General features: G+C 38.4%; 1 protein-coding gene across 15 annotated transcripts in view; it reads left to right on the top strand.

Annotated features, from left to right (window-relative positions):
- The window catches only part of Mast2 (microtubule associated serine/threonine kinase 2), a 115,349-nt gene that overhangs the window by 46,750 nt on the left and 46,573 nt on the right, over window positions 1–22,026 (top strand). For 8 of the 15 annotated variants that reach the window (XM_075946959.1, XM_075946945.1, XM_075946944.1 and 5 more), the window contains 2 exons: window positions 7,802–7,996; window positions 19,584–19,675. In XM_075946959.1, the coding sequence (XP_075803074.1) occupies window positions 7,802–7,996; window positions 19,584–19,675 (287 nt within the window). Of the gene's footprint in view, window positions 1–5,421; window positions 5,696–7,801; window positions 7,997–19,583; window positions 19,676–22,026 lie in introns of those variants that run through there. The other 7 variants (XM_075946955.1, XM_075946954.1, XM_075946953.1 and 4 more) reach the window with 3 other exon arrangements.

Raw genomic sequence — 22,026 nt, 5'->3', positions numbered from 1 at the left:
TGTCTGTCTGTCTGTCTGTCTGTCTGTCTGTCTGTCTGTCTGTCTGCCTGTCTGTATCAGTGCTCTTCTTGGGAGATGGGAGGTGAAGGTAAGAGAATATTTTCACTGAATTGGTGGTTTCACCTCCCTTCAAGTTCTCAGATATCTTACAAACCATAGGCATTTCAGGAATAGAGCTTCAATATTTTCCATAAGATTTGATTCTATAAGCTAAATACCAGGCCAGTTTTCCAGGGAAGATAGGATTTTAACTGCCATACAAAATTATCTGTAGTTTTTAAAACTGTCTAGATAAACCTGATTGAATTAATATCATTTTCAAATATATATAGGTATTTTAATTATGGACATTATAGGCAAATGCTCAGTTGCAAAACTTTTTTTTTTTAGTTATAATCTAGTTTTAAAAAAGAGGAGGCATTTATTATTCCTATTCAGATAAGTATATTGCTTTAAAAAGTGATGAGACTTAGCAAGTCTTCCTTGTTGGAGGAGGGCCAAAGAGAATGAGAAGTGATTTATTGGTTTTTCATACACAGGAGTGGAGGCTACAAACTGAAGGGTTATAAATAGCCTGAGGAGAAAGATAATAGGCTTCTTTTATATATTAGAAAATAAATGTTAAATGAATATTTCTAACTAGTAACAGCAGTCTTTCCTTCTCAACTTATTCAGTCCTGTATATTAATTTTCATTTTACTGGTTCAAATGTTAGCAGTCTGCTCTGTACTAAAAAGAGTTTTGGAAATTCTGACTCAGTCCACTGGAATGGTCTGGAAGTTCTCCAGTTGTCCTAGTGATACTACCCGAAGCCTGTGCCAAAGACTCTATTCTTTGACATGTCAATAGTTTCAAATACCTGCTGACTCCTTTGCCATGTGCTGAGATAAGAACAGACTGGCTACTGATTTATTCTTTAGCTTTCAAAGAGGCATCACTGTGAAAGAGGGTCTCTGTAGATAACAGAGATTTGAAATAATTATGGCTATTTTACTGTCAATTTTCAAATGTGAATATTCTAATAAAAACCCATTAAGAGGATACAGTTAACAGATGAATTAAATTGCTTAATGCTATATAAAGTTGAAACACCTGGGTAGTAGTGGCACCTACATTTATTTAATCCTAGCACTTAGGAGGCAGAGGTAGGTGGATCTCTGAGTTTAAGGTCACCTTAATCTATAGAACAAGTTTCAGGATAGTCAGGACTACGTAGAAAAAACATGTGTTGAAACAAACAAACAACCCCGCACACACACACAAAACATCGAAAGAAAAAGGGAAAAACAAAACAAAACAATAAAACCAAGCCAAGAATTGAGGGCAGTGTTTATAGAATAGCTTTTCCTGGAGATAATGATGTATCTGATTTATAAAATGTGATTAATATAATTATTACAGAGGATACAAACCTGAAATGTCATTTTTTAAAAAAATTATTTATGCATGTACTTTATATATACACCAGAAGAAGGAGTATGATCTCATTACTGATGGTTGTGAGCCACCATGTGGTTGCTGGAAATTGAACTCAGGACCTCTGGAAGAGTAGTCAACTGCTCTAAACCACTGAGCCATCTCTCCAGCCCCTAGCTTCATTGTTTTTAAGGAGCTTAGTTTGTGTTTATAGAATGTAGCAGATCTATAAAGTAAATTATGTATCTCACAGGCCTTTTCCTTCCACCTAACTTGTGTGATAACACAGACCACAAATATTTCTGTGGATGAATAGGCAAAGTTGGACATTTCATTTGCTGTACTATCTTCTATTGAGGCTTGTGGTTAGTCCAGCCAAGTGTTAGGCCCTCCCAATGCTGGCAAAGACACAGGGATATTAGTATATGCACTTTGATGCCAATAAACTTATTCTGTCTGGTAATGTGGGGTTTTTGTTTGTTTGGTTTGGTTTTTTTGGTTTTTCGAGACAGGGTTTCTCTGTGGCTTTGGATCCTGTCCTGGGACTAGCTCTTGTAGACCAGGCTGGCCTCGAACTCACAGAGATCCCTGCCTCTGCCTCCTGAGTGCTGGGATTAAAGGCGTGCGTCACTGCCGCTTGTCTATTCTGTCTGGTAATGTATTAACCTCTGGAGGTAAAAGTAGTATCTTCTTTGATGTTAGATAAAGGATGTAAGATATGACTTCATATTCTTATAATTATTAATATTTTTCATTTTCAATATTTTTGTTTTTGTTTTTTTTTTTTGAGACAGGGTTTCTCTGTAGTTTTGAAGCCTGTCCTGGAACTAGCTAACTCTTGTAGACCAGGCTGGCTACAGACTCGCAAAGATCCACCTACCTCTGCCTCCCAAGTGCTGGGGTTAAAGGTGCGTGCCACCATCGCCCAGCCCATCTTCAGTATTTTTTAAGAAATTTCATGTGTCGATTTTCGTGGTTATAATTGCAAAGTAGTCTAGAGAAAAATCCATTTGCTATTGTTTTCAGACACTTACTGAATAGTATACCTCAGAAATTTCTACCATTGTTTCTAGTGTCAGAGTGTTTTGGTTCAGCAATATGGCCGAAGATAGGGATATTTTGGGCTAATAAAATTCATAATAAGCTAACTAATCATAAGAATTGAGAAGAGGTTGATTTTGACCTTACCAATATGGCTTATTCTCTTGTTTGGATTTGGATTGTTATTTGAAATAATGAGAATATTAATAATACATATTTTATAGGACTTCTATGAGTATGGGTATTGCCTAGGAAGTACCTATACTTAGGTTTTAACCTACCTGAAAGATTTCCGTGCAGGCCAGTGATGGCACACTCCTTGAATTTCGGCAGAGGCAGGAAGATCTCTGAGTTCAAGGCCAACCAGGTCTATAAGAGCTAGTTTCAGGACAGGCTCCAAAGCTACAGAGAAACCCTGTCTCAGAAAAAACAAAACCAAAACAAAAATATTGAAAATGAAAAATATTAATAATTTTAAAACAAAACAAAAACAAAAAGTCCATACCCCAATATAAGGTTTTTCCACTGACCCAGCAAACCAAAACAATGATAGATTTATGGTGCCAGTGACCCTGGCATGTTTTGCTCTGGGTGCGGGAGAGGACACGTTGGATGGGAGACAGACAAGATATGCCATGTGGAGAGAGCTTGGGTGTAGAGTATTTAGTGGGCATTCGGAGGGTATAAAGGTAAGGCAATATGGGGGAGAGAGAGATAGAGGAACAGAGAAAAAGAGGAAAGGCGGGGGAAGGGGAGAAGGTAGAGGTTGCCTCTTCAGAAAAAGAATGGACACAGAGAGAGAAATAGAGAAGAGGCGCAAGATCAGCTTGCCTCAGTGGGAAGGGGGAGACTGGGAATGAGCGAAGCTTGTCTTTTAAAGGGTCAGGGTACCCAGGTGACAGGCAGACCAGCATAATTATAATTATGACAGTGTGTGTGAGATGTATCCTTTTGCAGGACATGTATAGAAGGGATCCTGCGGAACAGAGAGGCAGCTTTTGCTCTGGTTATGTGTCGGGGTCCTGGTATGACCATGTCTTTAGCAAGGTACCACCCCCCCCCCCACACACACACACACATACAAACACAAAGGCCCTGAGCCTCTCAGGTAATAACTTGGAACTGGCAACTTACTGGGCCAGTGGTTGATCTAGTCTGGCGGAGAGTTAAAAGTCCAGGTTTAAAAGTAAAATGTTACTGGAAATTCTTCAGGATCCCAGAGAGTAGACTGGGGAGAGACCAGAGAACCACATGGTCTTTCCTTAAGAGGAAAGATGTGTTTAAATACCCTGTAGGTAGGTGTGGTCTTGAGCATCTCTGGGGAAAGGCGCTTCCCTTTTAGTTAATATTGATTTTTCATATATATATATATATCATTACTTGTAGGGAGAACTACAGAACTGGCTCCTGATGTTAGCATGTAGTCTTAATCTGCCCTTTGTCTTAAGCATCTTTTGTTTAACGTATGTGCATCTTGTCTGAGAATGTCCCTAGACAACAAAGCTTATGCAAAACTTAGCTGGGTAAAATCAGGCACACTGTGATATTCCTTAACAGAAAATTTGCATTTGGCATTGTCCCTTTTGGAAGCTTAGTTAGGATGTTTTGGGGATATGGAAATCAACTTGCTAAAGGTATAAGGTAGAGAACAATAACAAAGGCCCTTGGCAAAGGGAAGGTGAGTTCAGCAGCTGGAAAGGCTAAAATCATCCTTAATGTGCCCTGTGTTTTCTTCCATGGACCCTAGTGAACCCATTCTACAATTACTGTTTTTTTTTTTTTACCTTTATTTTTATTTTATGTGCATTGGTGTTTTTTCTTCAGATTTGTATGAGGGTGTCAGATCAGATCCACTGCAACTGGAGTTACAGACAGTTTGGGAGCTGCCTTGTGGGTGCTGGGAGTTGAAAACAGTTGGTGATACTATGCTGTGTAGATAGTTAAGAGCCTGTCACAGTTCACTGGTGTTCTGCAGCAAGGTATGATACATACCTCTTACTTAGAGTTTCTTTTGATTGCTTATCTTTTTACAGGTCAGGCTGTTTTTCTCAGATGATTTACTAATACTTAGATGCCTCTCCTTTAAATAGAAAGATGTATAATAGCCAACATCTCCACAGTTCTTTCTCTCTGCTGTTTTACATATTATTCATCTATATTGGCTACCTTAATTATCTTCATTTTACAGATGGAAAACTAAACTTAAGTAGTTTACATGAAAGTCTTACATGTCTTTCATGTAAATGGTTTCTATGATGGCTATTGGATCAAATTGCATTAGTTTCTGAGCTTGCAATTGTTTGTATTATTATGAAGCATGTCTTATTTTGCTGTGTAGGTAAAGATGACCGTGAATCTGATCTTTCTGCCTCCACTTCCCAGGGCTGGGTATTGCCATGCCTGGCTCCCCTGGGCTTACTTTCTTAGCTTTTCTAACTACATTTCTCACCACAGGTTATTGAAATGATAAGAGAATAATGGAAATTAAATAAAATTGATGCCAAAATTTTATGGATGTAGGTTATTTAAATTAGTCAGTTTTAGAATTTGAATAACTATGCTTGGAGTCTTAAAATTAAAGTCCTCTTATCTTCCACCAGGCCTGGGTTTGAGAATGAATAATGTTGCAGAAATATCTATTTATTCTTAGCCTATTAATTTACCAATTTGGGATCTGTAAGAGGCTTTCATCCAATCCCCCGCTCCCTGCAACAGCTGTTTGTATCTTGCCCCACGGCTCCTGGGTTAATAGTATTTCTGACACAGTGCGAGTTTTCAAGTTGGTATGTATAATTTCTGCCAGAGCCTTTGTTGCTGCCAAGTCTGAGGGTACAGCTGATTTGTGGGGGAGGGTGCTTGTGACTATGAGGGAACAAGGTGCTCTCTGGGTCTCTGATTTGCTGCAGGCTGAGTGTGAATGATGTCAGGAAGATCAGAGGACAGCTGATTCATTTAAGATCTGGAACTTTTCCCTCTCCTGGGCTCTTAGTTTTTGTGAGGGGATTCTGACTGCCATGCTGATTACTTTTTTTTGTTTGTTTGTTTTTTGAGAAAAATGCCTTAATGTTACCCATGAGTTTGGGAATCTTTCTGTGTTTTCACTGGCTAAAACGCCTCTTATGTGAGAGAAGTGTCTGCTGAGATTCCAGTGTGAGAGGCAGATCTTGAGTAGTCAGGAGAATGATGAAACGGAGGAGAGAGAGACTGGGAGCACCGTGCCTGCGGATTCAGTAAGGAGGTTGGGGGTCTCTGACTCAAAACAGGCAGATGTAAGAAAAGTAACTAATTACAAGTAACTTCTTCATTTACTTGGATGAAGACTCTGCCTTGGAAATGTCTGTTAGGAAGAGGGTGGAGCTGACTTTGTCCATTCAAGGTCAAAAGACTGGTCAGTGGAGGGACCTGTGGTGTTTTCAATTCAGATGTAATTTTAGGTGTGCCTAGGTGCTTGGGGAAGCTGGGTGAACAGTAAACCTAGTTTTCCCCCTGCCTTGAAAGCAAGTTTTTAAAGCTATTGTCAAAGATGAAAGTAAAAGCCTTAAGAATATGAGATAAAAAGAGGGGGTGGATGAAAAGCATTCCTCCATTGCCTTGTGGTGTGGAGGGATACATTTCTGCCCTTGGCCTGTCAGTTCCTAACTGCAGGTCTCCCTTGCAGATCCTTTAAATTCTCTTTCTCCTTTGCCTAAGACAGAAACTATTAGGTGAAGATTACATAGCTGTGAAATGAGGAAGAGGGTTCTATTTTCAGGATGGTTTCCTCAAGGTCTCCTCAGGTTTGTTTGGTAAATAAACCTGATTTACCAAATTTTTAATTGTTTTAATTGTTGATTAAATCATGGACAAGGAAAGAATCCTAGTGCCCATGTCTCCTCAGTATGTCTTGAGCTATGCCTTAAATCCCAGAGTGGAAGGAGCACACTTTCTTCCTGCATATTGGTGCTCACAGTGACTTTTTGTGGGTTGAGACCCTTAGCATGTCCATCAATTGAATTACTAATTCACTAGTTCCTAGAAAATAGCACTCATGAATTTTAAGTATTCAAATATTTTTATATACTTTGAAGAAAAAAACAACAACAAAAAACCAAAACAGCATTTACCACACTGAGACTAGAGTAAAAAGATCACAAAAAGAAACATAATCAATCAACTGAAGTAGTAATTAAAGTAAATATGACTTTTTTTGCTGAGCATGAGTTTTAAATGGCGTTTGTAAACTTTCAAAAATATAAGTGCTCAACAACTAAGATTTTTGAACTAGTGTACCTTATTGGGAGTCTTGTATCTGTTTTAGAGGTAAATTTGAAAAATGGTCCTGATGAAGGAGCTAATAAGTAATTTATTAACCCTTTTTCCTTCCTTCCTTCCTTCCTTCCTTCCTTCCTTCCTTCCTTCCTTCCTTCCTTCCTTCCTTTTTCTTTCTTTCTGTCTGTCGGTCTGTCTGTCTTTCTCTCTGTGTGTGTCTCTCTCTCTGTGTCTCTCCCTTTCTTAGATAGGAATTTTCTGCATAGCCCTGACTTCCTAGAATTTACTCAGTAGTCCAGGGTAGCCTCAAACTCACAGAGGTCACCTGCCTCAGCTTCTCCTGTGTTGGGATTAAAAGCATGTTTTTTCCCCCGCCAAACAATCCTTTGTAGACTACAGCCCATTGTATAATTAATTGGCAGAGTAGTAATTAGGAACAAAATGAAAATGAGATTAGGTTTTTACAGATTTTTTTTTATAATCCTGATAACATAGTCGTTAAGATAACTAAACCTCTCATTATGTGATAAGATTTAAGACTGCTAAGTATGGTGATGGGTTCTTATAATTCTAGCTCTATGGGAGACTCAAGAACACCACAAGGTAGAGACCAGCTTGAGCAACTTAATGAGATGGCTCAAGAAGAAAGGTTTAAAAACTTAGCATTATTTTGCAGGATAACTAACATAGAGTAGTTTATTATCGGGCCTAATGAATCATAGTTTACATATGAAGGGAAAATAGGTTGCATTTGTCAAAATTTAGGTATGCTTATAGTTTATTTTACTGTTCGGGACAGTAGCTTGCTTTGTAGTCCAGGCTGGCTTTAAATTCATGATTTTCCTGTATCAGCCTTCCAAGCACTGAGATTGTAACAAGTACCTTGTGTGGGTTAGGTTTTAGTCTGTGTGCTGTTTGCCAGCATTGGTACTGATGTACAATATTTGCAAGTGATTTTTAACCACTTACTTTTCTTAAGCCTCTTGCTTAAACTTAATTCACTTTGAATATGAATCTTTTTGCTGGAGAAATTAACACTGACCCTGTTTTTGCTTTTGTTTTGTTTTGTTTTGTTTTTACTATGATACCCTGTCAGAATCTCTACTCTTTGCCGAGGAGCCGATGTAAGTCAGCACATGTTCTCACCCTCATCGGCTCCAGTCTTCTCCCTGGCTAAAGTCCCATTTAGTGCTGATTGTGTGCTGGCTACTTCTCCTCTTGTCTTTTTCTTGAACCCTCAAGCCCACAGCAGCCCCTGCAGTCCCTGTTCCAGCCGTACACTGCAGTGGAGGTAAGGAAGCCTGCAATGAATTGATTTGGTTATTGGCAGTTGCTTCTGGTCTCATAGATAAAGTTTGTACTCTGCTTCTTAGAAGTGGGAAGAATTTGGTAAGAGGCTGTAAAAGTGTTTAACGGATCTCTACAATATGCAGATTTCTGAAGAATGTAGAGTAGCATATAAGTAATAAGTAGTTTTGTGGGCAACCTAACCCTGTGACTGTGACTACCTCATAACTCGTCCATATGTTTTGTAGCAGAAATATCTGAGTATAGGACTTAGAGAGGTGGATCAGGAGTTAAGAGCACTGTTGGTGTGGAGGACCTGACTTTGATTCCCAGCACCCACATGGCAGCTCACAACTCTAACCCTAGTTCCAAGGGATCAATCAAGCAAGCATGCAGACAAAAGACTCAGAAAAATAAAGTAAAAAATCATTAAATACACACACTTAAGAATAAAAACAGGTGAAATGATTTGTTCCAACTGATGAAAATAGCTCTCCTGTCTTTTTCCTTTTCGTATATCCAGCACTGTTTGAATATATGCTGTTAGGTACTGCATTAGGGTTAAGAGACAAAGCAGGGACTACAAAATGATGACGTCCCCTATCCTCAGAGAACTTAGGTTATAGTGGAAGGGGACAGAGTTAATGAGTGAATATGAAACATAATAGCAGTATAGATGGAGTAGAAATATGAGGGCCTGGGTTGACCATCTTCAGTGTATCAACAGTAGAAAAGACTTCAAAGAAGTAGGGCCAGGCAGTGGTGGGGCATGCCTTTAATCCCAGCAGGGGAGAGGCAGAAGCAGGTAGATCTCTGTGAGTTCTACCTGGTCTACAAAGCAAGTTCTAGGACAGCCAGGGTTGTTACGCTGAGAAACTCTTCTTCTAAAAAACAACAACAAAAAATACAGTTCTTTGTGTCATAGTAATCCCTAACCATAAAATTATTTAGTTGCTACTTCATAACTATGAATTATAAATTGTAATGTAATATGTGATATACAGGATATCTGATAATGCGACCCCTGCAAAAGAGTGGTTCGAGCCCCGAAGGGGTCATGACCTACAGGTTGAGAAAGAACCGCTGGTCTAAGAGCTTTCTTCCTATGTGATTTGTGCAGCAGGGTTCCATGAAGCTGGTGTGGCATAAATTAAGTGAGAAATACAGTGAAATGAGGTCAGAGGAGTAATATGGAGCTGGTCAGATTAAGTGGAGCCATTGTATGTGTATTTGTTTTTATGTTGAGTAAGGTGAGTAGACATGAAGTGTTTAAAATCCAAGAATTTATGTATATGTAAGTTCGTCTGAGACAGGCATGGTGACACAATTCTGAAATCTCAGCACTTGGAATTGGGAGCAAGGAGGGTCAGGAGTTCCAGGCCAACCTAGGTACATAGTGAGTATGTACATACAGTCCACTCTAGACTACATGATACTTTATCTCAAAAGTAATTAAAGGAGAGTGGGGGAGATGGCTCAGTTTGTAAAGGTACTTGCAGCCAACCCTGAAGACCTATTGTCAGCCCCCCAGAACTCACATGGTGGAAGGGAAAGAGCTGACTACCTGAAAGTAATTCAACATAGTCCTTTGACCACCACAAGTGTGTAAAATAAAAATAAATGTAATTAAAATTATCACTCTGGCTATAGTTAGAATGCTAGTGGCATTATCTAGGTAAGATAGGTGCCCTTGTTCTTTGTTGTTAGTGTTTGTGAGGATCCATGCATATGAGTGTGCAAATATGCACACATGCACTTTGATGTGGAGGCCAGAGGTAGGTGTTGGATGTCTGCTTCAGCCATTCTCATTGTTTGAAGACATAAGCTTAACCTCAAGCTTATATATTCAACTAAGATGGTTGGCCAGTGAATGAAATCCAGGGATCTGTTATTAAATTGGAGTTTAATAACAGATTAAAAAATTGCAGGATAGATAGTTACATAGTCAACGAGAGAAGCAAAATCTGGGTAACAGGTAATATAATTAGCAATTAAGAGCATATTAGTGATTTATGAAGTCATCTGTGAATTCCTGTTGATAGAAAATGAAGACATGTCAAAGGACTAAGACAGTAATCTGACTTTGAGAGAGCAGGGAGATAATGAAGATCTAGCAGAGTAAAGATGGGTGAGTAATTGCTTAGAACCACAAAGGTATCTTGGAAGCCAGTTGGGGGTGAAAGTTTCTAAAGGGAAGATTGAGTGATCAAAATGTATATGCAAAGCTTTCTGCTAGAAAAATTAACTGAGAAGTCAAATGGTTAAGTAATTTTTACTTACAGGGTGTTCAGATTTAAATGATGTAATTTGATTTTGGAGATCAAAATCTGCAGGTCTTGGGATAGTGTTAGACATTGGACAGTGCCAGGAGCCTTACCCTTCCTTCAGGCACGTCTTCCTGTGTGTGGGCTTGGCACAGACAATGAGTTGAATGACAAACACAGTATAATGTGGGTTTAGTCTTCTTGGATTAGTTAGCACCCCTTGGATTGGTAACACAACCTTAACAGTATCTTACATTGATCGACATAATGGAAATGTGAAATTTGCTGGTGTTTGGTAGACTTGTTTGCATATTTGTTCACTGTAATAGTGTTTTATTCCTTTTTTTTTTCTACTCGGTGTAAAATACTAGGTCAGTGTGTGTCAAGATGGTTTTGATTGTTTACAGAATATTTTTGTGTTTCTTTAAACAGTCTTAAGATTCTAGGATGTACTTATTAAACCATTGGGTCTTTTTAGGAATTACTTTTAATCTTTGGTGTGACTTGAACAGAATTTGGACGCATTTCCCCTTTTTCAAGGTAATACTTCCGAGTATTCTGCTTGAGTTCTATGCATTGATGTTTTTACAATCAGCTGGGAATGTGGAGTGTTGTGACTGTGTGTTAGGTGGAGGAGCATGTCAGCTCCTTGATTTCTCTAGCAGTGTCCTTATTTTCTTTCAGTGATTAGTACTATACTCAGTTAAAGCCTTGGGAGGTACCCAGCTTCGCTTTGCAGGTTTTCATAGTTGTTTCTGTAGCTCTCTTCCTTCTGGTACTCTGTCTTGAAAATTCTAGCCAACGTATTCTCTCCAAATTCTGTCTCCTCAATTTAGAGATTTTTGGGCTCTTTTGCATATCCCCTTCATGTGTTGCTTCCTAGACATATTCTCAAGGTAGTGTGAACCGGAGCAATCTTAGTGCTTATTCTGCAAGTTTCCCTTCTGTTGAATGTTGTTTTACATATTTTATTTTAAATGGGGTTTGGATATGTTTCCCAGTGTGGCCTTAGACTTTTGGATTAAGTGATCCTTCAGTTTCAGCCTCCTTCGTAGTTGGAAGGAAGTACAGCTGTATACCACCATACCTGACTGATTGTTGGTTGGCTTTAAAAACACAGAAGTAAATCTGGTTAATTTCCTCAACATCTAGAGGAACAAAAATCTAATATTCTTAATTTTTGATCTCATGTTTTTGTTATCAGATATTAATGTTTGACTGATTTGTATTTGTTAAACCTTGTAAAAATGTACCAAGTTCTTTTTATTTGTTTTATCATGCTTTATCAAAAAAAACCCAAAAAGCCATAAAGTGGGGCTGGAGAGATGGCTCAGAGGTTAAGTGCGCTGGCTGCTCTCCAGGGGACTTGAGTCTGTTCAACTCCCAACAACCACATTGTGGCTCACAACCATCTCTAATGAGACATGGCGCCATCTCCTGGCCTGCAGGATACATGCAGGACAAACACTATATATAATAAATCTTAAAAAATAAAAAGCTGTGAAGCTGGACATAGTATGTATACTGTAAAATTGTCAGTTCTTGGAAAGTGAAGCTCGAAGGACTGGAGTTCAAAGCCAACCATGAGGCTCTGCTTGAAATAAAATAAAAAGCAAGAAAAAGTTGAATAATGAAATTACTAAAGAATAAGAGGCCAGCCGGTGGTGGTGCATACCTTTAATCCCAGCACTCAGGAGGCAGAGGCAGGCGAATTTCTGTGAGTTCGAGGCCAGCCTGGTCTACTGAGTGAGTTTCAGAACAGGCTCCAAAGCTACAGAAAAGCCCTGTCTCAAAAAAATCCAAAACAAAAAGTACAGAGATCTCTTTCTTTGTATTGAGAAATCTTTGTTTTGCTTTGTTTTGTTTTTCGAGACAGGGTTTATTTGTTTAACCCTGACTGTTCTGGAACTAGTTTTGTAGACAAGGCCTGCCTCAAACTCAGAAATCTGCTGACCTCAACTTTCTAAGTTAAGCTGGGGTTAAAGGTGTGCCACCATTCCTGGCTCACAATAAATTTTTGGCAAATTAAATGCGAGACCAGGTACTGTGACCCAATTGCTTTCATCTTAGGGATCAAAGCTTGACTCAGTATACAGAAATTAAGAAATACAGTACACCACATATATCAGGTTAAGGACAAAAAACACACAATCATCTCAGTAGATGGAGAAAAGCCTTTAACCAAGTTCCACATCCCTTCATAAAAACAATTAAAAAAAAATCCCTGAGGAAAATTTAAAAACAGCATACATACCTCAACATAATAAAGTCCATACATGACACACCAGTAGCCAGCAATTCCTCTAAAACAAGGAACAACACAAAGATATCCACTTCCTCTGTTCTTAATATACTATTTGAATTTTAGTTAGTGACAAGAGAAAGTAAGAAAGGGATACATATAAAGAAGTATAATTACCCTCATTTACAGATGACATGATCCTATTTTTCTTTGCCATTCATGTGTGTGTGTGTGTGTGTGTGTGTATGCCTGATAATGCATGTGTGCCATGGCACATACATATTTACAAAAAAAAAATGTAGCCCAGTAAAGCCAAGATACTATGTATTTTTTTTACAGAAGAAGCTTAGGCCCCCTTCTCCCCCTTAGACCCTAGTGCATGCATTCAAGAAACAGTTCCTGAATTAAATATACTTTCTATGGACATTTTATAACCATGATATATTTACATTTAAGCCTGTAAATTTATAAATACCACCACCTGGCTCATAACTTTAATTCATTTTTCGACTCCTGTCCCTGTAATGTCTTTCACAGCACAAAGATCTGATAACCCAAAAAGTAAAGGAAATGAGAACAAAAATAGATAAGTAGGATTGTGCTAAATGAAAAAACTTCGTAGCTGGGTAGTGGTGGTACATGCCCTTAAACCCAGCACTGTGGAGATAGAGGAGGGTGGATCTCTGAGTGTGAGACCTGATCAACAGGACAATCACAGCTGTTACACAGAAAAAACCTGTCTCAAAAACTGCCCCCTGCCCCGCCAGCAGTATTGTATGGCACAGAAAAAAGCCTTTTCTAATTACAGGAGAAAATTATATAATTAAGAACCTGACCCAGATAAACTAAAGGTGGAAAAACTGGAAAACACTTTTTTTTTTTTTTTTTTTTTTTTTTTTGGTTTTTCGAGACAGGGTTTCTCTGTGGTGGAAAACACTTTATAAAGGAAAAAACAAGGGGCGTAGAGTAATGGCTCAGTGGTTAAAAACACTTGCTACTCTTGCAGAGTACACGGGTTCAGTTCCTAGCCCCTGCATAGTGGCTTACAACCTTCAGTTACTCCAGTCCTCAGGAGTTTAATACATCTTCTGACCTCCACAGGCACCAGACACACAAATGCTACGCATTTACACACATGAAAAACACATGCATAAAATAAATCTAAATAAAATGAAATATTCCTTGATAAGAACCAACAAGCAATGGTGATGAAGAGTGGTAAGTTGGTTGCCCCAGCATTGCAAAAGAGACTTTGGGTGATTGTTAAGGTAGTCAGCTGTCTCTGTCATTTCTTACATCTTTTGGAAGTCACTTGCTTGCAATTCCTGCTTGCTCAGGTAATACTGATTTCCTTCTTGGGTCTTTGATGGGGTTTGAAAACTAGATGATCATAGCTACTTTGCCTTCATAACTTAGCTAAGACATTTTTAGTATGAGACTTAGACTCCTCAGGATTAGACAGCTATTGAAATAATCTCTGTTATTTGCTAATTACCTTAGACTGGACATTTAGCATGTGTTTCTTGCTTAATGTTGTTCATGTTGGTTGAAGTTCTATTTTTCTATATGTTTTTGCCTTTTCTCTCTCCTAGACAATACTTGATATTATTGTATTTAGGTTTGTATTAGGTTTAGAACCCTCTTATTTAGACAAAAGGGGCAGTGTTGTGGGAGCCTTTTGGGTACATGCCCATTAGGGCGTGTTCTAAGGAACTATGTGTGGATTGATAAGCACAGATATGAAGCATGCTCGCTCTCTTGTCTCATGGTCTGAGTTCTATTCGTAGCTCCCAGTGCCCACAGAGCAGAGGACCTCAGTGGCTCTCTACCTTTATTGTGAGTGTTTTCCAAATAAATATTTGTTATCCTTTATTCTGGGCTCTCTTGGACTTCCTTAATTAAGCCTACACTTGTCTTGAAAAAGAAAATAGAAAAATTGACCATGCTGGAGCTACTGTTTCTACATGACAGGGATATCTCTTGGTGATTATTGTAGAGGAGAAGAAATAGACATAATTCCTAACAAATTTGTTTGTTTGTATAATATGTCAGAAGATGGTAACTGCTCCTGGGAGTAAAGATAAAGGAGAGTAAATCCTGTTATCATATAGGGAAATGGGGGAAATAGCATTTGAGTAGTTTAAAGGAGTAAGGAGATTTTGCCATGTATTGCTAAAAAAGAAGGGCATTCTAGGTAAAGGGAGCAATTAGTTAACACATTGTACCTATCGCTACTTGTTTCTATTTAGAATCAGTAGCCTTTGGAAGATCTTAAGAGGAGGAGTGAAGTTATGTAATTTATACTTTAAAAAGATCACTAGTGTGGTGCTTGTGTTAGGTAGAGAGTAGACGTAGAAAAGAGGATAAATGAGAGAGAGAATATTGAAGTAATCTGTGTAAGAGAAATAGAATGCATCAGTGGTAATTATTACTATGTAATGTTTAAGTAATACTATCTCCCTTTATTGGCAAAAAAAGCTGTATTTTCTTCTATGCTTGTATCTTGGTCTTAACAAGGACATCATCTTGGTTATACTATGAAACAGTATCTGGAAATGCTTGGCCTGAAATTGCTCCTGGTTCTCTACCATGTTTACATTGAATGAAACAGAAGTGGTATTTTCCTGACCCTAAGGAACTAGCCAAGCGCTCAAATAGGAGCTAGACCTCTAGCATTGGAAATTCGGAGTGTTTAAGGAATCTGAAACCAAGCATCCTATCCACAGTGTGTTGTTTCACAATTTAGTGATGTTTCAACGACTGTGTGGGTACCTGAGACTCTGCTCCCACTTGTCCATTGAGATGACCACAATGAGGCATGTAAGATGAAATGCTAGGCCTCTTTCTTGACTGGCCAGAGTTTTGTAGTTAACAGCAGAACATCAGCTCGGTGAACTTTAGGTTACTTGTCAGCAGTCAAGTTAGTATATCTGATTCCTCAGACACCAAGTACTTTCTTTCTTGAGATGAAAGAGTAAAAGATCCTCTTCTGATCCTGGGGAAATAGCTAGAGCCTATTGAAAGGGAAAAGTTAGCCCATTTGTTGTTTTGGATCTCACCTGATCGTGGCGTCAGTTCTAGAGTGTCTGACCTTTCTTCTCCCTCTTGTAGCCGTTAACAGATCAGCCAAGTAAGATTATGTGTACCTTTGTTAAAAGGCGTGTGGCCTAGAAATATGATCTTTGGTGCATTATATTTTAAAATTTAAAGCAGCAGATGTAGTTCATATCAGTTAAGGGTCCCTTAAGTTTCATGGGATTTTCATTTTTATACATAATAAGTTTGGATATAATTTGATTTACATGCAATAGGTAAACATTGTCTTTAGTACTTATAACAAATAAGTACTTTAATACTTATAACAAATCATAATCATTAATATTCATTTATTTATTTATTTATTTGAGAGCCTACCTTATATTGTTCTAGACCTTTAGCAATATGCAGTATGCAAAGCAAACATAAAAGTCACTGTCCTTCAGAGTTCCAGAGTCTAATTAATTGGGAAATACAGCAAAATAGAAGTGTAAAATATCTAGTCTTGTGATAATGGTAAGTACTGTGGAGAAAACTGTATCAGGAAAGAAGCATAGAGTTTGGGAGGGGTACAATTTTAAATGGAATGCTTAGGGCAGTAGTTCTCAACCTGTGGGTTGTGACCCCTTTGTGGTCAAATGACCCTTTTATAGGGGTCACCTAAGACTATTAGAAAACACAGATTTACTTTACAATTCATAACAGTAGCAAAATTACAGTTATAAAGTACCAACAAAAATAATTTTATGGCTGGGGGTTCACCAAAATATGAGATATTAAAGGGTCGCAGCATTAGGAAAGTTGAGACCACTGGCTGGCTTAGGGAGAAATACATTAAGAATGTATTGAACAAAGACCCGAAGGAGGTAAGGGGCCAAGCTCAGGTGCTCTCTGGGGAAAACATTATATTATAAGCAAAGGTAATGTCAGTTGTAGCAGCCTTGAAGCAGAGATTTTTTTTTTTTAGGTTCATCTGTTGTTTGAGTCAACAATTCCTTTCTTGTTATTGCTGAGTAATTTCCATTGAGTAAAATGGTTTGTGAGCTATGGTTTATCATTCAGGCATCAGTGGGTATGGGTTTTTGTGTTGTTGGCTATCACAAATAATAACATATTGTTGAGTTCTGCTGTTTCATCCATTCTGATAATCTCTGCTTAACTGATAATAAATACATTATTTAGAACACTGATACTTAATGCAGTTTTTGGTTTATCTTAGATTAGTATTACTATCTATTGTCTTATATTTTCTTTCTGTTTAGACACTTAGACACTGTACTTCTTTTGTGAGTCCATTTTATTTCCTTTGTGGACAACTTTTTCATTTAAAATATTTCTAATTGCATTTGCTATTGTGTGTGAGCACAGCATGTTGGTCAGAGGACAGCTTATAAAAGTCAGTTCTTTCCTTTGCCTATGAAATCCAAGGGTTTAACTCAGGTTATCTTGTTAGGTATGGCAGCAAGCACTTTTACCCACTGAGGCATCCCATCCAGCTCTCTTTTTTTTCTTTTCTTTTCTTTTTTTTTTTTTTACAATATGTTGCATTAATTTATAGTATAATAAAAACGAACTTTGTCATAGTTTACCCTCATACTATGTCATATTTAATGTAAGAGCTTTGAAGCAGCATACCTCTATTTCTTCTCTCTACCTCTGATGGTATGAATCCCAAAATAATCAAAATTCCTTAAAAATGTTCATTAAAAGTATTCTAAGAGGAACAGGAGATTGGTATGTATGTATATTCCTAGTGGCTTCTTTTTGTAGTTATCCAGATTTGCATCTGTTATCACTTGCTTTTGACCTAAGGAGCTTTATTTAAGTAATTATGTGTTTGGTTTATTTTTGATAAAAGTCCCCCCCCCACACACACAAATTTGTTTATGTGTCTATAATGCTACAGGTGCACAGGTTCCTTCAGGGGCCCCAAGAAGGCATTGGATTTCATTTGGAGCTAGAGTTCCAGACAGTTAAGAACCACATGATGTGAGTGCTGGGAACTGAACGCAGAAACTCTGGAAGGACAGACAGCAAGTGCTCTAAGCACTGTGATATCTCACCAGAGCCTTGTAATGTAGCCCAGGTTGCCTATAACTTGTGATCCTTAGTTCTGCCTGTGGGCTTTTTTAGGTATCAGAGAAAAAGCTCAGCCTACGAAAGCAAAATGAGGAATAGGAATCCACCAAACTGAAAAGCTTCTGCACAGCAAAGGAAGAACTCAACCATGCTGTTTCTGCTGACTTTGTCATTTGTCCAATGAAAAACAGAGTTGGCATATGAGAGAAAGGGGATTGACTGTTTGAGGGCGATGTGTGAATTAATTTTTGGAAGAGACATCCAGAGTATTTAAGCATAGCAATTACTTTCTTTTTCTACACCCTCACCATTCTCTGGGATCTTGTGTCTCTATCTTTCGTAACATTCAGATCTCAGGATTTCCTCTCAGGAGTCAAATCTTTCCTATGTACAACTGTTCCCACTCCCAGTACAATCTCATTTCCTTTTTCTTTCTCTTCTTCACCACTTCTTTCTCGTTCTCTTTTTTTTCCTGTTTTCTCTTTTTCCATAGGTGTGTTTATTCTAGTTATAGGTTATAGACTTCATTCCTTACTGCTTTCCTGGCACCTGAAACAGTGCCTAGTATGTAGAAAGTAGTCTATCCAATACATATCTATATTGATTACTCTCAGTGGCAAAATGAGAGTTAAAAAAATGTCTTTTTATTTTTAATACGAACTCATTGGTAAGCAATGCCAACAACCTGTGCAGAAAAGCTGCAGACTTGGAACTCACGGATCCAGTACTGTTTGTACTTCTCTATACATATCAGCTTCTTCTAAGTCTTTCTCACTTCCTAGTCCCTACTGAAGATCTCTGTGCAGCCTCTAACCTTTACTAGCTCTCTGGGATCATTGAAGACTCTTGCATGATGGCTGACTGCTTTTAAATGACATAATTTTCACCATCTTCAGCTTTCATTTTTTCCAGTATTTTTATCTTGTTGTTTTGTTTATTACTTTATTGTTGACCATGCTGGTCTTGATCTTGCTCTGCCTCACTTGATGATCCTGTCAGCCATTGGTGAGTGGAGGTGGATGGCCTGAGGCTGGCGCGGGAAGCAGAGTTCTTACTGCCTTTTCGTTTCGTTCTCCTTCTCAATGTTTTTAATGTTTCTTTCTAGTGTCATTAAAAATATAGGTTGGCTTTCAAATACATCTATAAATTCTTTTTAGTTAACAAATGGCTTTTTAATCATGATGAGGTTCTCTCTGACCATAGGAAACGTCTGTTGTTAGTTTGTAAGGAAATTGTTTTGTTGAATTTCCAACTCCTAAGTGAGGATGTTAGGTAATTCATCAGTTAACCATTCCAAAAACAATAATTTAACAGACTATTAATTGCCTTCATTTTTTAATAACAAAACACTGAATTTGCAAAATAAAACTGGGATCTTTTCTGTATTTTCTTGTTTATTAATTTATGCTGAGGTTCAAAGTCTGGGCCTTTCATGTGCTTGACAAGTGCCCTACACCGACCTAGATAAAATATTTTGTTTTGTTTTTTCGACACAGGGTTTCTCTGTAGCTTTCAAGCCTGTCCTGGAGCTAGCTCTTGTAGACCAGGCTGGCCTCGAACTCACAGAAATCCACCTGCCTTTGCCTCCTGAGTGCTGGGATTAAAAGTGTTTGCCACCACCACCCTGCATGATAAAATAATATTTTGACATGTATTTAGTTTCTAAATTTAAGTTTACAGTTTAGAACAAGATTGTTGCCCTTGGAGATGTTCTTCAGTTTCCTCAGGAAGCAAACTTAATTAACACTGGAAAAATGCTAATCAAGGCAAAAGTCAGGGCAGTGGCGAAAGTTATTCCAAGGCAGAACACACTGAATTATGAAGTCTGAGTGTTTCACATAGTAATTGCTGAACACTGAAGAATAGCACTAATTTGTTCAACCCAGAGAGTCGTGCTACTCACATGCCTCCATAACCAACTACTCAAGGCCCTGGACTGAGTTAAAGCTGACATTTTGTTTTTATTGCAGTTGCCGGACAAGTAACCGCAAGAGCTTGATTGTAACCTCTAGCACATCACCTACACTACCACGACCACACTCCCCACTCCATGGCCACACAGGTAAGTTATTACAGGTTTTAAAAAGTTTAATAAAACACGTCCACAGATACTAGGTTCCTTTCCTATTTCTCACATTTTGTGTTCAGCATTATCTGAGTAATGCATAGAGAGTTCATAGACTTTCCTGCTTTCTGTGGGAGAATGTGTACAGTGGGTTTTTGACTCATTATGTCACCTTGCCCTTGCAACATTCCTTTGATCTTGTACATCTCTTAAAGCCACTTATGTCTTTTGATGCAGGACCTCTGTTCTAATGTTTTCTCCCACATATGGCTTTAGTTATCTTTGGTCATATGATGATTATCCAGTAGCATTTTGTTCTACTGTTATATGGCAATTTTTTTTTCTGGAGAGACACAACATCTACTTATCACAGATAGGAATCTTATGACAGACCAAAGTATGAGTACCACCAAAGCCCACATAGTGGTGAGCCAGTGAGTTGTATTGGGGTTACTTACAGGAGCAGAAATAGCTCAAAGATAGCAGCATCACCAACACTATATTATTTGTGTTTTAATAAATAAAGCTTGCCTGAAGATCAGAGGGCAAAGCAGCCATACTAGTCAGTCATACAGGCCAGGCAGTAGTGGCACACACTTTTAATCCCAGAACACTAGAGATGCTGGAGATGGAGGCAGACAGATATCTGTGAGTTCAAGGCCATCTTGGGCTTCACAAGTTTGAATCTGACTGAATGAGAAATAGAGCTCACACAAACGTGTTCCCAGCACTTGGGATCACACACCTTTAATCCCTGCACTAGGGAGGTAGAGACAGGAGCGATGTGGCTGGGCAGAGAGAGGAATATAAAGGGGAAGAGACAGCAACTCAGTGGAGTGTGGAGTCTGAGGTTGGTGGAAAGCATTGCAGGTTCTTCCCTTTGTTTGTTTAAGCCTTGGTAGAGATAAGCTCTCTAGTGGCTTGGCTGCTTTGCTTTTCTGATCTTCTGCTTGAACTCCAATGTCTGTCTCTGAGTTTTTATGATTCTTCTACACCCCAGCACAGGTGACAGCTCATAAAGGCTGGGAGCCCAGAGAACACTAGACAGCCTTCAGGCAATTCACCGGGCTGTCCAGTTGCTCTAAACCTCTTCCAGACAGCTCAGCTGGGTTTTTGCTTCTTTTAGACAGCTGGTCTGGTCTCATAGTTTTCTAGTTGGCAGTCTTTTTTTTTTTTTATATCTTAGCTTTGTTTGAGGGACTCTCAGCTTTTATTGTTTACTCTGGCAAGGAGGGCTGTGGATCTGGTCAGTTTTAGGGACTTCCTGAAGCTATTTTGAGTTGTTTACCTTTCCTGCTTAAGAAGCTTCCATGCAAAAAAAAAAAAAAGAAGAAGCTTCCATGCAAGGTAGAATACTTTGATCTTGGACAAAACTGTTACACCACACTTACCATGCCCAAGAATCAGATCGAACAGGGTTTTCTTGCCTTGTGAGATTCCTGTTAATTTTCCCTGTTGAAATTCAAAGGAAAGAAAAATGTGAGGGATTTTTGCTTCATTTTGAAATTGATTTTACATATTAGGACTGAAACAACTTTGTGTAGTCAGTCTCAACTCCATCTAGAATATGAACTTTTATACATAGTGTAACAGCTGATTTATTTGCTTCTGATTAAGGGAGATATATATTTACAGTTAGGTTAGCACCGACTCAGGTTGTCCCTTCCTAGGAGAGGGACAGAAGACCTCATTTGACTTAGCCTGTATTTTATTCTAGGCCTGTACTGTGAAGGTCAGCCCTGCCTTTGTTGAAAGGATTGCTCTGGTACCCCACAGTTCATTGTTGCAGTGTTTACAACAGAACCTCTTAACACAGTGTTAATGGAAATGGAACAGACTTAGAATGATAGGCAAGCTAGGAAGTCATTCGAAGATCACTTCCTGGATTTCCTAATCCTTTGGTACTATTATCCTAAGCCTGACTTTTGTTTGTCTTTCTACAGTAAAAGGGGACGTTAAGTAGTGAAACAGATGGATATCAAACTCATTAAGACTGATACAGTCTTGTACTTTTACCTTTTTGCTCAGGATTTACTGAGTGTTTGATTAGATGTCAATAACCTGAGAGGGATTCTGATTTAAATTTCATTTTCAGGGAGGGGCTCATTTGAATAACTGTCACTTTAGAAGGTACCACCAACAATAAAGGGTTTACAGGGAATTAGACATTTGTAAAAAAGAGTTTTCGTTTTTTATTATATATGTCCCTGGTTTTATTTTAAGTGGTTTTTGAAATAGCCCTCCTATCCTAGAACTTTGTAGAATTTCAACTTATGTCTGACCTTTATTTCCATTACATAAAAATAAATTTAGCTCATCTAGACCCTGTACTGTAACTGTACAGGGTC

Source organism: Microtus pennsylvanicus, chromosome 13 (genome assembly GCF_037038515.1).
Source record: "Microtus pennsylvanicus isolate mMicPen1 chromosome 13, mMicPen1.hap1, whole genome shotgun sequence".
NCBI classification, from domain to species: domain Eukaryota; kingdom Metazoa; phylum Chordata; class Mammalia; order Rodentia; family Cricetidae; genus Microtus; species Microtus pennsylvanicus.
The sequence above is the reverse complement of the archived record's forward strand: the minus strand, read 5'-3'. Positions and strand labels throughout refer to the sequence as shown.